This window comes from Chelmon rostratus, chromosome 18 (assembly GCF_017976325.1).
Source record: "Chelmon rostratus isolate fCheRos1 chromosome 18, fCheRos1.pri, whole genome shotgun sequence".
Classification (NCBI taxonomy): Eukaryota; Metazoa; Chordata; class Actinopteri; order Chaetodontiformes; family Chaetodontidae; genus Chelmon; species Chelmon rostratus.
In genome coordinates this window covers 4,671,628-4,688,713 of record NC_055675.1, presented here as the reverse complement: position 1 = coordinate 4,688,713, position 17,086 = coordinate 4,671,628, and the positions used below count along the sequence as shown (strand labels likewise).

Sequence of the window (17,086 nt, the reverse complement as noted above, 5' to 3'; positions counted from 1 at the left end):
GGGATGAAGAGATATAAGCATCCTTTGTGTTTGCATACCACAAGTCCACTGTTTTATTGTCTCTGGTGTGTTGACATACTGGGTGAAGGTGGGTTGAAAACAGGGAAGCATGAAAGGAGGGCCTGGGGGTACGATGTCTGCAGCTGTGAGACCACAGTGTGCAGGAGCTTGCATTCTGCTGCAGCGTCGGGGACGGGGGGGGGGGGGGGGTGCACACAGTTATCGCACTGACTTGTGACAACTGACTCGGGAGGTAATATGGCCGAATGCTAAGAGCTAGCAGTTCAGTGTCTCTTGTGCAGTGCTGCTCCTTTACACTGATGGATTACCTGGGTCACACCCTCTGTTGTTCACAAACATCGCTATGCACCCACCTTTCCTCTTACTGCACTCCGTCTGTCTGTCTGTCCGCCTGTCCGCTCTCAGCAGATGAAAATTGTCAGTGCCCGGCATAAGTTTGTTCATGTCTTCATGAAGCACATGACGCTACACTCCCGGTACTCCTGCTACAGTCTGGTTAGCGCCGTCAGGTCTTCCATCTTACTGGGTAGACATCTCACATTCCCCATAATAAGTGACCGTATGGAAGGTTTATACCATCTTTGCTTGTCCTGGCACTTAAATCCAGCTCTGCATCCCTTTTTCCATCTCCTTATCACAGCGCTAACAGCTGCATCTACACAGTGTGCAGAATTATTAGGCAGATGAGTATTTTGAGCACCATCCTTTTTATGCATGCTGTCCTACTCCAAGCTGTATAGGGTTGAAAGCCTACTACCAACTAAGTATATCAGGTGATGTGCAGCTGTGTGATGAGAAGGGGTGTGGTCTAATGGCATCAACACCCTATATCAGGTGTGTATAATTATTAGGAAACTTCCTTTCCTTTGGCAAAATGGGTCAGAAGAGAGATTTGACGGACTCTGAAAAGTCTAAAATTGTGAGATGTCTTGCAGAGGGATGCAGCAGTCTTGAAATTAGCAAGCTTTTGAGGCGCGATCACAGAACAATCAAACGTTTCATGGCAAATAGCCAACAGGGTCGCAAGAAGCGCGTTGAACGAAAAAGGCGCAAAATAACTGCCCGTGAATTGAGGAAAATCAAGTGTGAAGCTGCAAAGATGCCATTTGCCACCAGTTTTGCCATATTTCAGAGCTGCAACGTTACTGGAGTGTCAAAAAGCACAAGGTGTGCAATACTCAGGGACATGGCCAAGGTAAGGACTGCTGAAAAAACGACCACCATTGAACAAGAAACACAAGATAAAACGTCAAGACTGGGCCAAGAAATATCTTAAGACTGATTTTTCTAAGGTTTTATGGTCTGATGAAATGAGAGTGAGTCTTGATGGGCCAGATGGATGGGCCCGTGGCTGGATCAGTAAAGGGCAGAGAACTCCACTCCGACTCAGACGCCAGCAAGGTGGAGGTGGGGTACTGGTATGGGCTGGTATCATTAAAGATGAGCTTGTGGGACCTTTTCGGGTTGACGATGGAGTGAAACTCAACTCCCAGTCCTACTGCCAGTTTCTGGAAGACACCTTCTTCAAGCAGTGGTACAGGAAGAAGTCGGCATCTTTCAAGAAGACCATGATTTTCATGCAGGACAATGCTCCATCACACACATCCAAATACACCACAGTGTGGCTGGCCAGTAAAGGTCTAAAAGAAGAAAAATTAATGACATGGCCCCCTTGTTCACCTGATCTGAACCCCATAGAGAACCTGTGGTCCCTCATAAAACGTGAGATTTACAGGGAGGGAAAACAGTACACCTCTCTGAGCAGTGTCTGGGAGGCTGTGGTTGCAGCAGCGCGCAATGTTGATCATGAACAGATCAAGAAATTGACAGAATCTATGGATGGAAGGCTTTTCAGTGTCCTCGTAAAGAAAGGTGGCTATATTGGTCACTGAATTGATTTTGTTTTGTTTTTTGAATGTCAGAAATGTTTATTTGTATATTCTCAGTTGTTATATTGGTTTACCTGGTGAAAATAAATAAGTGAGATGGGTATATATTTGGTTTTTATTAAGTTGCCTATTAATTCTGCACAGTAAAAGTTATCTGCACACACACTAAGCCTCCTAAGATAGCCCAAACTAAAAAAGCCCCACTCCAACTTCCAGAAATATTCAGCTTTGATATTATGCGTCTTTTGGGTTGATTGAGAACATAATTGTTGTTCAATAATAAAATCAATCTTCAAAAATACAACTTGCCTAATAATTCTGCACCACCTGTAGTGTAAATGCAATAAAAAATATATACCAGAAATAAAATTCACTTAGACAATACATAAAAATATACTAAAACAATAAGATATACTAAAACAATGAAATATACCAACTGAATATATACTATAATTTATATACTGAGATTCAGCTGACAATTAGGTAAGCGTGTGTATACCTAAATGTTAAGTACACAGAAGGTGCAGGTGGAGGTGTAGGTGCAAAAGTGCAGTGTGCAGTGGCTCATAGTCCTCACAGTCTCTCACTCCAGTGAGGGGCTGCTGTGGGTAATAGTTCTGACAGCTCTGGGGAAGAAGCTGTCCCTCAGTCTGTTGGTGGTGGTGCGGATGTTCCTGTACCTCTTTCCTGATGGAAGCGGTACAAACAGTCTGTGGCCCGGATGGCTGGAGACGGCGAGATGGCGACGGATCTTGCCCTCTTCCTGACCTTCATATAAAGAGTCTAGGACAGGAAGGGGGCATCCCACGATGCCCTGTGCAGTTTTAACCACCCGTGCCAGTTGTTTCCTCTCCTGTGCCGTGCAGCTGCCATACCACACTGTCACATTAAGGCAGAGGATGCTTTCCATTGTGGCCCTGTAGAAGTTGACGAGCAACCAAGAGGAGAGTCCAGCCCGTTTCAGTTTCCTGAGGAAGAAGAGCCTTTGTTGTGCCTTCTTCACCAGGCGGGAGTTGTTCATGGACCAGGAATGATCAGATGTGATGTGGAGGCCCAGGAACATGATGTTGTCCACACGCTCCGCCACTTTTCTGTCCATGAGGAGTGGGGCATGATCCGTCTTTCTGGACCTTCTTGGTCTTCCCTGTGTTCAGCACCAGGTTGTTGGCTTAACACCACTGGGTGAGCTGGTGTATCTCCTCTCTGTAGTGGGTCTCGTTGTTATCTGAGATGAGACCCACTAATGTAGTGCCGCTTCACGACTGTGTTGGTGGGGTGGATGCCAGACTAAACAGGGTGAAGAGGGCTGGGCTGAGCACACAACCCTGTGGCGTGCCCGTGCTGAGGACCAGAGGGGATGATGTTGTGTTCCCTATTCTCACCACCTGAGGCCTGGTGGTGAAAGTCTCTGATCCAGTTGCACAGTGTTGCAGGCAGACCCACTGCGTGTAGCTTCAGTGCCAGCTTGTCTGGGATGATGGTGCTGAAAGCTAGCTAAAGTCTACAAATATCATCCTGACGTAGCTGTTGGGCTGCTGCAGGTAGGTCAGGGCTGTGTGCAGGGTGATGGAGACAGCATCCTCTGTGGATTCCCTCTGTAGGTGAACTGAAGGCTTTCTAGGTCCGAGGGGATGAAGCCTCTGATGTACCTGAGAAGAATCCGCTCAAAGCACTTCATGATTACCGGGGTCAGAGCAACAGTAGTCAGTCAGGCAGTTGATGGGTGTCTTCTTAGCTACTGATGATGGTGGAGGACTTGAGGCACTCAGGAACCATAGACAGCTGCAGGGACAGATTGAAGATGTCCAGGAACACTCCTGCTAGCTGGTCAGTGCATGTCCTCGAAGTCTTGCCTGACACCTTATCCGGTCCTGTTGCTCTGTGGGTGTTGATCCTCCTCAGGGTGGAGGTCACCTGGTGGTGCTGCAGGACGAGGGGCTGGTGCTGCTTCTCCAGCTGGGGTCGGTGTATGGCTTCTCTGCTGCCTGATGTGTCGAAGCAGAGTGTTTGGCTTGTCGTCCGTCATGGTTCTGATGCCTCTCCACATGTTCTGGGGGTTGTTGTTATTGAAGTGAGCTTCAATTTTCTCCAGACCTTGGCCTGCTTAATTCCTTTCTTCAGCTCTGTTCGGGCTATAAGCCAGCTTGTCACCAGCTCTTTAGGCAGTATCCTGGGCTTTCAGCAGGGACTGCACTGTGCTGTCCAGCCATAGTTTCTGGTTGGCTGTGCTGACAGTGTGTGTGGCTGTACGCCAGGCATTGTGTACATGCAGCGCCAAACCTCCACCTCTGTTCTTACCTGAAGCTGCAGACCTGTCTGTCCGGAACAGAGAGCACCCCGCTACCTCCACTACTGCGTCCGGGATGTTGTCGTCCAGCCAGGTCTCTGTGACAACGGTAACACAGCTGTCCATCCTACAAGAGAATATCCTTAGATGGACCCTGTCAGTTTTGTTGGCAAGACACCTGGCGTTAGTGAGAAAACGACTGGGGAGAGCCGGTCTGTGAGGGTTAGCTTGTAGCCTAGCTCTCTTGCCACGCTCTTCTTGATGGTGCCTCCTCCATCTCCTTGGCAGCAGCGGGGGGATGGTGGTGGGCTCTGGGGTCCGTAGCAGCTCCAGAGGAATCCAGTTCCGGAGTCCAGTTTTGGGTATGTGTGGAGTCTGAACTGTACTCCAAAGTTCACCAGTTCGGACCTGCTGTACTGTGTTAATGCTTCCAGAAGAGTGGTGAACATGGAAAAGAGTAAGAACAAACAAACAATAAGGCAAACACTCAAAGTACCAGTGTTCCAAAGTATAGCCTTGAAGAGTCACTTGCATGACTGTAGACGCTTCATCTTATTTTGCTTTGGCACTATCAGATTGTAGGCTATAAAATATGCATCAGAATTCCATATAATCGTGTAAATTATGACATTTTAAACAAAATCAGAATGGGCTTAAGGTTGATCAGGCATGAGTGGTGTGTGGTTGAGCCTCCCTCACGAGCACGAGTTTCTAACTAAGCCATCAACATAAACAGCAATCAAACTGTAATATAAGTCTGAGACTCAATCGTTTGATTTTATATTCATTTTAAGCAGTGTTCTTCAGTAGTGCTGCCACTGTAGTGGGACGAAATAAGAGTTTGGGTTCCCCCAACACACAGTGTCCATCTCTATCCTTAATGGTTCTGTCAAGTTTGAAGAGGACCAACACAGAGCATTTACTGTTGATAAACAAGACCTCTGTTTAAATGGCAAGAAAAAAAACATGGCCTCCTCACACTTTTTAACACATCAATGTAGAATCGCCTAAAGTGATTATTGATAGTTTTGGTTAGTGTTTTGTGTATCACCACAAACAACAACCACAAACAACCATTAATTACTGTTATTATTATTATCAATTATTATTTTCTTCTTGTTTGTCTCATACCATTTTCAATACTTTTGCAATTACGGTGCAGTGTAATGAAAATGCTCATGACATAGTGTAGACCAACATCTCTAAATAGAAAATCAATCATTGTAAGCGATAAAGAATTGTTCAGGGGCCAACAATTACATGCATTGAGAGTGTAGCTCTCAGCAGGAGCAGACAGTTTGAGGCCAGTATCAGGATCATTCCTGTGGGGGGAAATCACACTCGTCCTGCACGTGTACAAAGATGTTTTTGAAAACTCTTCCACTAATGTCATTCAGCATATTTAATTTGATCACAAATATATTTTTGTGATGCATTTAAATATATACAAAATTAAATGAACTCAAAGACACTGAAATCAATGTTTTTATAAATATTTTATTCAATGTAAGGATCATATAGCATCAGGAAAAGGATCAACAAGAATCAAGACAAGAAACAATCAGAATATATATGTACATTTTTTCATAGTGTTCTAAAGTAATTTACATGATTGCATTAACAGCTCATCATATCGGACCTCCGTTTGTGCCACAGACTATGTTTCACCTTAATATGTCTAATGTAAAACAAAAAAACAAAAAACATGACACAAACAGTACAGGTTGCAGAGTCTGCTGACATGCTTAATCTTTCTTATTCCACATGTGATCAGTACTGACTCATCTGCACTCCAAAGAATAGATTAAAGCAGTTTTGAGTTGGAAAAATCACCTTGAAATATTTTTCCAGATATGATCAATCTGAAAGCTGATCTGAACCAGCTGTAAAAGAAAGCATAAATAAATGGGTTCAGCATTGAGTTTGAGAGTGCAAGCCAGTTGAGACTTTCAATCACAGCAAATGACACAGGATTCAATACCATAAAGAAAAAATAGAGAACTAAAGGACACCAGCACATCAGAAACACTCCCATAACAATTGCCAGAGTTGTCGTGGCTTTTCTCTCCATCTTACTGGCAGTGGCTCCAGACTTTGTTCCCTGGATGCTGCGTACCTGTCTCTGTGCAACAAGGAAAATCTTCAGGTACATACAGAGCATTGAAATCACTGGGAGGTAAAATGAGAAAATGGGTCCTAAAATGTTTGCAAGCAGAGCATCAATAAAACAATTTTGTTTGCATTTTTCAAGATTTATTCCTTCAATTAAAAAGCCAAAGACAAGTAGAAGTGAAAAACTCCAGCTCACCACGATCATGATGACAACAACATGAAAATTTATCTTCGTTCTATAAGTCAGAGGGTGACACACTGCATAATATCTGTCAATAGAAATACAACACAAATTCAAAACGGAAGCTGTACTCAGTGTTCCATCAATGCTGTCTCGTACTTTGCACAACACATCTTCAAAGAACAGACATGAAGTTACAGACAATTCCATGTTGAAAGGAAAAACTACAAGCCCAACAAGCAGGTCAGCTACTGCCAAGGAAAGGATGAGAGAGTTTGTAGGAGTGTGGAGCTGTTTGAAGTAAATGATGGAGATTATTACAAGAAGGTTTCCACATATTGTGACAGCAGACAATACGCTGAGGAAAACATACAATAAAACACATACTGTGGAAGGTGTGCTTGTCCTCCTGTAAGAAACATTATGTAATTCATAACAGGGATTTAAGCCAACATAAGTGTATTCAGCAGTGACTTCTGGTGCCATGTTTCTGGGTTCCTGCGAATCAGTTTTCCATTAAAAATCAACAGTATTTAAAACTGAAGAAATAATGTTTATTTGAAAATATTTCTGCCCTGCATGAGCGCAACACTACAAAAACAGTTGTTTAGATAAAAAAAGAGTTTCAGTTTTTGTCATACATTTTAAATACTGAAGGTAATTCACACATCAGTGTTGATGGATGTTCTCCATGACTGTTGGCACAGTCTTGATTTTTATCAACCCCTGTCTCATTTCCATAATAAGCACCTTCTGTATTTGTCCAATCAGATGTGGGATTTTTCATCTTGTTTACAGTAGATGTCAGAGCAATGTACTGTACTGTACATGAAAATAACTTCTGAAATTCTTTTGTGAGTCCTTTCATTGTATCAGAACTCATATCTGATTTATCATGTAAGTTGAGAGACGAAGGTTTTTTCCAAGGACAAGAAACTAAAATTTTCCTCGCCAAAAAAAAAAAAAACCCAAACTCTATTCTATTTCAGATTTGAGAATGGGCCCACTCTGACAGGTTCATGTCAGGTAATTTTATCGTGGTAGCAGTGTTGTGCAAAGTAATTCTAGTAGCTACAGTACAAGAGGTTGCAGTAATAGCAGTAGTACTGCCAGTGTGTACAACATTATCTCTGTATAATCTGTAACTTATGTGACTACGGTAACAGCAGATGCATAAGTTATATACAGCTACTTTGCGCTACACTGTAGCCAGCTAAACCATTCGCAGTCATAGCTTAGTTCTGCCTTCGCTTGGTTCGTGACACGAGACTAGCCTTGTCTCATTGTGTCCATGGATGTATAATTAGAAATGGATACAACTTTGGAGGCTGAGATCTGTTTATTGGCCCATCAGGCCATAAAAAAGATACTTTGATGAGAGCAAACTACCAGCATACACACCAGAGATTTCTGCTGGCCAGCTAACTTCCATCTTATCCCTCCGCTTACTTGAGTCAGGATAAAATGATTTCATAGTGCAGCTCTTCTAGACCTCTACAAGGTCTGTACCAAGCCTAAGTATATTTTTGAGACCTCCTTTTTTCTTGTCTGCTGGCCTGTCTTCCTGACTCATTTGTTTTTGTGTTTAGGTGCTTGCTCCCACCTGTTTGCCTCCATGCCTTGTTTGTCTATGGAAAAGGATTGGATACACTGACTCTGCCTGTAGGTTCAGTGTTCATTAAAGACTGTTAACTTTGGCCCTGTCTCCTGTGCCCTCGACCTAAGTGTGCCATTTTGGGTCCGTCCAGTGCATTGCTAAACATAACACACTCACAGTTGAACAGTTTGCACGGAGCCTAACTAGTGTGTTTGATAATCCAGACCACATGGGGTGGCATCCAGCTGTCTGATGACACTGAACCAGGGCTGACAGAGTGTGGCAGTGTGGTGTCAATCTGGGCAGGAGTACATCATGTCCTTGGGCGCCTCTTGTACTTGGGGTGTCCTTGAATTCATTGTGTACTTGGGTGCATGAAGAGAATCAGTGTGCAAATAGACATGACTGAAAAAAGTCTGTGTACATAAGACACCACTGAGGAGAATGTGTAGTTCCTCCCTCTCCTCATGGTCATTGTTGCAAGCCACCCTGCTTTCTAGTGAATTATCCTGCCCTGCCCAAGCATTAGCTGACTCAGGCTAAAGGGAACTTTAGAGGTTAAGAACTGTCTGGACAAGCTAACATTACCCCTGTGCCCTTATCAGACTGCCCCTGTCATGTTGATTCTGCCAGGCAACCGTCATAGAGTTTTAATGTAATTAGTTCCCCAAGCTCACCCATTGTTTTGGGTCACCCCAGGTTAATTTAACATAACATCATCATGGACTGGTTGGCCGGGAGAATAGTTAGCTGAACTCCCAGTTGCATGACACTGTTTGCAGTCTACTTTTCCCTCCGGGGGTCACAGTTGAACCACCAGCTCCCCCTCTGGTTGAGCTCACTTCCATACCCCCTGAATATCATAAGCTCTAGGAGGTTTTTCACAAGGACTCAGCTCTCTCCTTACCCCTGCATCGGCTCTATGACTGCCATAGACCTTCTTCCAGGTGCACCCTTGACATCTAGCGAGCTGTTCAGATTATCTCACCTTAAAAGAGAGTCAGTTTCCTTGGCTATATCATTGAGCAGGGGCAGATGAGGGTGGGCCCACACAAGATATGGGTGGTGGCAGAATGGCCAAGCATCTCACTCAACACCAGTGGTGATTCCAGTGGTTCCCGTCGCTTCATCAGATACCACTTTCATCCACATTGCAGCCGAATTGCACATGCATTCCTCTAATGCTGGTTTGTGCATATTCAACACACACCTGGGAACCTTTTGCAAGCACTGGTTTGAAACTGGTTGAAAACTACATCCGTTGTGTTGTTGTCACAATGTAATAGTTGTAAGCCAATTTTGTGGCTGTTTTGATGAAATGAATAAATTTTGAATGGCTTTTATGATGCACATTTATTACTTTTGAAAAAAAGTATTTTTCTTGCATTTAAGCATTAAAGCCTGTTGTCGACAATTTGCATCACACCTAAATTTATATCTATTGTATGTGCTGCAGAAAAATTAACAAGCTCCTCTTAATTTATGATAAATGTGAAAGCAAAAACACAAAGAATTAATTTTTTAATATAATTCTAGATAAATTCAGGTGTCATGGTGTTAAGCCTGATGCACTCTCTCGCCAGTAGATACTATCCTGGCAGTCCTGAGGCCCTCCTGCCCTCCTCCTGCCTGGTCGAAGCCGTTACCTGGAAGATCAAATCCAGGAGGCTCAGTGCTCTCAACCTGACCCAGGTAACAGACCTTTGTCCCTGAAGCAGTCTCAGGTTTTACATTGGATCCACACTGCTCGCTTCACCTGTTACCCTGGCACAAACTGTATGTTTTTGTATGTATTGGTTTCTTTTCTCAAGAGAGCTAATTGGTGGGGAATATATCTATTTGGTGAACAAAACCGCAGAATAAAGCCTCACACTTTTCTCCTGTCAGCCTACTGCAGCCTCTCCCATTACCCAGCTGTCCCTGGTCCCATATTGCCTTGGACTTTGTGATTGGATTGCTGCCATCCCAAGGTAAAACCGTAATTTTGACCATTATTGACCGATTAACTAAAGCTCTTCATTTTGAGGCTCTCTGTGGATCTGAGAGGATGAAGAGTTCCGCCTGTGTTGTGTTACGTCCACTAATCCCTCCCTCTGGAGTTCACAGCTTTCCTGAATTGAAAACAGCAATAAGATTCAAGATTCAAGATTCTTTATGGTCATTGAGCATGACATGTCAATGAAATTTGCATTGCACCCCCCATGTTAGAAACAAGATAATAAGAAAGATAAGAAAGATTAGAAAGAATAAAATTAAGACGAGACAATTCTGGCGCCACCGGTATTTTGACAGTGGCACGAGGGGGCTGCTGGTCTTATTAACTGAATCAATGAATTTAATGGAAATGAACCATCTCTATTATCATCAGAAGTTTCCTTTTACTAACAGAGCTAACAGGGCTAACAGAGCTAATGCTAATGGAGCTAACAGAGCTAACACTAATGGAGCTAACAGCTAATGGTGCTAATAAAGCTAACTTCACTAATAGAGCTAATGGCGCTAATATAGCTTACGGTGCTAGCAGCTAATGGTGCTAATGCTAACAGAGCTAACGGTGCTAACAGAGCTAACAGTGCTAGCTTTTCTAATAGAGCTAGCAGAGCTAACGGCATTAATGCTAACGGTGCTAATAGAGCTAACAGCGTTGTGCCTGTCTATGGATATGAGGCTGTCTGTGTGTATTTAACTGTATTTGTGTGTGACTGTGTCTGTGTGTATCTGTCGTTGTGTGTGACTGCGTATGTGTGTCTTCGTCTGTTTGTGTGTGAAAATTTCCCATTCATGTTTGCGTGGGTTTTCTCAAAGCTGTGGGACTAGTTACGCGCCGAAATTCTGGCGTTACGCGCCGAAATTCTGGCGGAAGATGAAACATGGGAAGAAAAAACTACAGAAGAGCTAACACTCGAGCCACTCGCCTTCTATAGCTCTTTGAGCTATAGAGGCGAGTGGCTCTTGCGTTGCCTCGTGCCACTAATAACTACAATAAAATAAACCAAAAAATATAACAGAATGAAAATATACTAAGGAAATAAAATATACTAAACAATAAACAATCAAAGATGCCAGTGAAATGTGCCAACAGAATAAGATATACCGACAGCAGCTGAAATATACTAAAATGTATATAAACAGTAAACAATAAAATATACCAATAAAATGAAATACCAATGAAAATGAAATGTGCCAATATACTAAAATGTGTATAGTTTAGTTAAGTATGTGTGTGTACTTAAATGTTAAGTACACAGAAGGTGCAGGTGGAGGTGTAGGTGTAAAAGTGCAGTGAGCAGTGGTTCACAGTTCTCACAGTCTGTGTGTGACTGCGTATGTGTGTCTTCGTCTGTTTGTGTGTGTGTGTCTGCTTGAACTACACATTCATCAAATTGTCCCAAATATTTTGGACAAGCAGCCCAACCAGTTCCTACATGGAGATGTGTCTGGTATATATGTGTCTTAATGTGTATGTGTGTGCGTGTGTAACTTCTGCCCCACCTGCTGATAATTACCTCTCTATCTCTCCCACTTTTTACCTGTTCCTGAACAGCTACTTTTTCGCTGTCGGTTTCTTCCGAACAACTTGTGATTGTGACAAAAACGTAGCTGCTATCAAAAAAACGATTACACTGTGAGATGCGGACAAGTCTGGGCCAGAGGAACGTGTGTTTTATGTCCAGAAAGTCTTTAGAAAAATGACTAAATGGTCGATTGAAAAAGACACACTCCGGCAGGCTGCGACTCAGAAAACAGGAGATTGTATGGGTTCAAATGGAGCAGCAGAGCAGGGCAGCTGGTGCAAGATCCCTCTTTATTTAAATTTGGTGGGGGGTAGCCCTTTAAAATTGAACTTTGACGAGAGTAGAAAGGTTTGTCTACAAAAAGATCCAAAAATTATGTGTCTCCTATTCACCGTTTGGATTTTACGGCAATTTTAGAAAAAAATTTCAGGCGATTTCTCACTGGCTCTTTCACTCTAACTGATGATGTCATCCACTCTAGGGGGAGAAATTCTGAGCATTTTTGAGAAACTTTATGGTCTTCAGATGGTCATAGCTCGAAAACCGTAACAGATATCAAAAAATGTGCCAAGGTTCATTTTGACCCGACAAAATTATCTACGTTTTAAAGTTTGAATGAAGTCTCTAGGAGAAAGTATGGCGAAGCAGCGGACAATTGAAAAAGGCTGAAATTTGAGGAAATTTCCCATTCATGTTTGCGTGGGTTTTCTCAAAGCTGTGGGACTAGTTACGCGCCGAAATTCTGGCGTTACGCGCCGAAATTCTGGCGGAAGATGAAACATGGGAAGAAAAAACTACAGAAGAGCTAACACTCGAGCCACTCGCCTTCTATAGCTCTTTGAGCTATAGAGGCGAGTGGCTCTTGCGTTGCCTCGTGCCACTAATAACTACAATAAAATAAACCAAAAAATATAACAGAATGAAAATATACTAAGGAAATAAAATATACTAAACAATAAACAATCAAAGATGCCAGTGAAATGTGCCAACAGAATAAGATATACCGACAGCAGCTGAAATATACTAAAATGTATATAAACAGTAAACAATAAAATATACCAATAAAATGAAATACCAATGAAAATGAAATGTGCCAATATACTAAAATGTGTATAGTTTAGTTAAGTATGTGTGTGTACTTAAATGTTAAGTACACAGAAGGTGCAGGTGGAGGTGTAGGTGTAAAAGTGCAGTGAGCAGTGGTTCACAGTTCTCACAGTCTCTCACTCCAGTGAGGGGCTGCTGGGGGTGATAGCTCTGACAGCTCTGGGGAAGAAGCTGTCCCTCAGTCTGTTGGTGGTGGTGCGAATGTTCCTGTACTGCTTTCCTGATGGAAGTGGTACAAACAGTCTGTGGCCAGGATGGCTGGGGTCCGTGGCGATGGATCTTGCCCTCTTCCTGACCCGGCCTTCATATATAGAGTCTAGGTCAGGAGGGGGGCAGCCCACGATGCCCTGTGCAGTTTTAACCACCCGTGCCAGTTGTTTCCTCTCCTGTGCCGTGCAGCTGCCATACCACACTGTCACACTAAGGCAGAGGATGCTTTCAGTTGTGGCTCTGTAGAAGTTGACGAGCAACCGAGAGGAGAGTCCAGCCCGTTTGAGGAAGAGGAAGAAGAGCCTTTGTTGTGCTTTCTTCACCAGGCGGGAGGTGTTCATGGACCAGGAAAGATCAGATATGATGTGGAAGCCCAGGAACATGATGTTGTTCACACGCTCCACCACTTCTCTGTCCATGAGGAGGGGGCATGATCCGTCTTCCTGAACCTCCTGAAATCCACAATGACCTCCTTGGTCTTCCCTGTGTTCAGCACCAGGTTGTTGGCTGAACACCACTGGGTGAGCTGGCGTATCTCCTCTCTGTGGTGGGTCTCGTTGTTATCTGAGATGAGACCCACTACTGTAGTGTCGTCCGCAAACTTCACGACTGTGTTGGTGGGGTGGATGGCAGAGTAAACAGGGTGAAGAGGGCTGGGCTGAGCACACAACCCTGTGGCGTGCCCATGCCAAGGACCAGAGGGGATGATGTTGTGTTCCCTATTCTCACACCTGAGGCCTGTTGGTGAGAAAGTCTCTGATCCAGTGGCAGAGAGACACAGGCAGACCCACTGTGTGTAGCTTCAGCGCCAGCTTGTCTGGGATGACGGTGTTAAAAGCTGAGCTAAAGTTTACAAATAGCATCCTGACGTAGGTGTTGGGCTGCTGCAGGTGGGTCAGGGCTGTGTGCAGGGTGATGGAGACAGCATCCTCTGTGGACCAATTCCCTCTGTAGGCGAACTAAAGGCTGTCTCGGATGAAGCCTCTGATGTACCTGAGAATAATCCGCTCAAAGCACTTCATGATTACCGGGGTCAGAGCAACAGGCCGGTAGTCATTCAGGCAGGTGATGGATGTCTTCTTCGGTACCGGAATGATGGTGGAGGACTTGAGGCACTCAGAAACTGTAGACAGCTGCAGGGACAGGTTGAAAATGTCCAGGAACACTCCTGCTAGCTGGTCAGCACATGTCCCCAAAGTCTTGCCTGACACCTTATCTGGTCCTGTAGCTGTGCAGGTGTTGATCCTTCTCAGGGTGGATGTCACCTGGTGCTGCTGCAGGACGAGGGGCTGGTGCTGCTCCTCCAGCCGGGGTAGGTGTGTAGCTTCTCTGCTGCCTGATGTGTCAAAGCGGGCAAAGAAGCTGTTTAAGGTGTCAGGCAGGGTGGGGATCGTGGCTGGCAAGCTAAGTGTTAGGCTTGTTGTCCGTTATGGTTCTGATGCCTCTCCACATGTTCTGGAGGTTGTTGTTATTGAAGTGATCTTCAATTTTGTTTTTGTACTGGAGCTTGGCCTGCTTAATTCCTTTCTTCAGCTCTGTTCGAGCCCTGCTATAAGCCAGCCTGTCACCAGCTCTGTAGGCAGTATCCTGGGCTTTCAGCAGGGACTGCACTGTGCTGTCCAGCCATGGTTTCTGGTTGGGAAACACTGTGATGGTCTTAACAGGGAGGAAAGCATCAGTGCAGAACTGAACATAGGACAATACAGATGATGTATACTCCTGTAGGTCTGCCTCTTCTCTGAACACATTCCAGTCTGTAAGCTCAAAGCAGTCCTGAAGTGCAGAGGAGGCCTCCTCAGTCCATATCTGTACTGTCCTGGTGGTTGGCTTTGTTCTGCAGGCCAGAGGCTTGTAGACAGGAATGAGTTTCACAGAGATGTTGTCTGACATGCCCAGGTTTGGAGCTGCTACAGCCTTGTAAGCAGCAGGGATGTTGCAGTAAACCTGATCCAAAATGTTACTGTCTCTGGTCGGAAACTTTATGTACTTTGGGAAACACCGCCTTCAGTTCAACGTGATTAAAGTCCCCCGCCACAATCACAGCCGCCTCCGGGTTGTCGTTCATCTGCCCGCTGATTAGGCAGTACAGCTCCTCTAATGCTAACTTAGCATTAGCCCGCGGTGGGATGTAGGCGGCCACAATAAAAACTCCATGACCAAAACTACCCTGGTCCACAAGAGTACATCCAACCTTCCGTCTCTCAACTCATACCAGTTTTGTCTAGCTCTCTTTTTCAACGACAGCAGCAGGATAAAAGGCTCAAAATCAGTGTGTTTTGCTGTATTATTGGATAGATGTGACCAGCTGATGTGAACAGCTGATAGCTCATTTGACAGCCCCAGACAATGATAGCAAAGAAACTATGAGTTTCTTTGTAATTATAAGTGAATGCAGGATGGTATGACAAATAAACTACAGGCCAAAGCATGCAAAAGAATAGTCTTCCTAGAAAAACAAAGGAGTTCACAGTGTCAGCATTTAAACTGTTGTGCTCTGAGTACGCATCAGCAGATGGCGCCTGTGTGCACAGCTGCAGCAGCTCAAATGTGAGTGTGTGTTAGAGAGAGGGAGACAACGTGATCAAATGGAGACAGGACAACAACATACTACCCAGCAGTCATCTTTGTATCTGTATATGTGAAGGCATGGTCAGAGGAGTCCAGTATGGCACTGAGGGACTGTTTTGACACCACCAACTGGGAATTGTTGTGCAGTCCTCATGGTAAAGACACTGACAGTTCGACAACATGCATCACAGACTACATTAGCTTCTGTGTGGACAACACTGTGCCCACCAGAAAAGTGCAGTGTTTCCCGGACAACAAACCCTGGGTGTCCCCTGAACTGAAAACCCTACTGAACGAGTAGAAAAGGGTTCTTAAGTCTGGGGACAAGCGCCGCGCTCTGCGAGCAACCAGCCACAACACGGCTAACTCTGCGGCAGTCGGCTGTTTAGCTGTAGTTAGCGACTGTTATTTTTCACAAAATGGATGAATATTTTTACGACTCTGAGGTGGTGGACGATGACTTTGTTTACGATGGACGTCCTTACCGTTTTGAGCCAGAGTACACGGACGAGGAGCTCGTTGAAAGGAGGATGCGGAGGCAGAGAGAGGAACAGCTGGCCAAACAACAACAAACGGCTGCGCGTCCACGAGTAGACGGTAACTGGTAGTGTTCTTGTGGACAATGTTCATCGATGACAACAGAGGAGGAATGCCTCTGTTGCTCAGAGTGGGACTTGCGGCCAGGAGATATGCATCTGGGTGTGTCAATAAATGTCTGTATCACAACACTGGAGGATTTCCGCGCAATGATAAACTTCTGGCAAACAAAACCAAGGCAAATAAACAATCTATACATGTGTGTAAGCTACTTACTCAATCGAAAGTTGCCCATTTGATCCTGCAGGCTTTGGCTGGGTCTTCCAGTTCACTTTAGGTACAAGAAAAAATGTCTCCACCACAGCCCGGTTTATCATTGCGCGGAAATCCTCCAGTGTTGTTATACAGACGTTTATTGACACATCCTCCTCTGTTGTCATCGATGAACATATCCTCCTCTGTTGTCATCCATGAACATTGTCCACAAGAACACCACCAGTTATATGAACGAGTTTCGCCGCAGATTATGCGTTTATAGAGGCTACGCACGGATGCCCCGATTACTCGCATTATACAGATATACGCGCCGCTCCTCTGGGGCTAATTTCTTCAAAAAGACTCCAAATGCCACCAAAGTTGTCTGGGTGTCTAAATGGTCGTATTTAATGCTACAAATAAAGTCCAGGTTGTAAAAAATGAAAGTTGTCCTTTAACAGCCTTCATCATGCCCTCGGGGCTCTTTGAATGGGTACGCATCCCATTTGGGTTGAGCTCTGCGCCCGCTGACTTCCAACAGAGCATGGAACACTGTTTGGCTGGTCTGAGGGACACCATTTGCCTCCCATACCTGGATGATAACTTGGTACACAGTAGCAGTTTCGATGAACATCTGGAACATGTCCGCCTTGTCCTCCAGCGCTACAAGGAACACGGTGTAAAGTTGACACCAAAGAAATGTGAACTGTTAAGGTGAAAAGTGAGGTTCCTGGGGAAGTTGGTAACAGGAGAGGGCTACACAATGGACCCTGCGGAGATTGCACCTGTGATGGCTCTCAAGGAGAG

At 44.6% G+C, this 17,086-nt stretch overlaps 1 protein-coding gene across 1 annotated transcript; it reads right to left on the bottom strand.

Moving 5' to 3' along the window:
- Window positions 1-1,316: 1,316 nt before the first annotated feature.
- On the bottom strand, window positions 1,317-16,922 carry LOC121622391 (trace amine-associated receptor 1-like). The gene is made up of 4 exons (XM_041959351.1): window positions 16,777-16,922; window positions 6,031-6,899; window positions 3,764-3,895; window positions 1,317-1,543 (listed from the first exon to the last, which is right to left on the bottom strand). Exons 1-4 carry the CDS (start codon window positions 16,920-16,922, stop codon window positions 1,317-1,319), a joined length of 1,374 nt encoding a protein of 457 aa, XP_041815285.1.
- Between the last annotated feature and the right edge of the window lie 164 nt (window positions 16,923-17,086).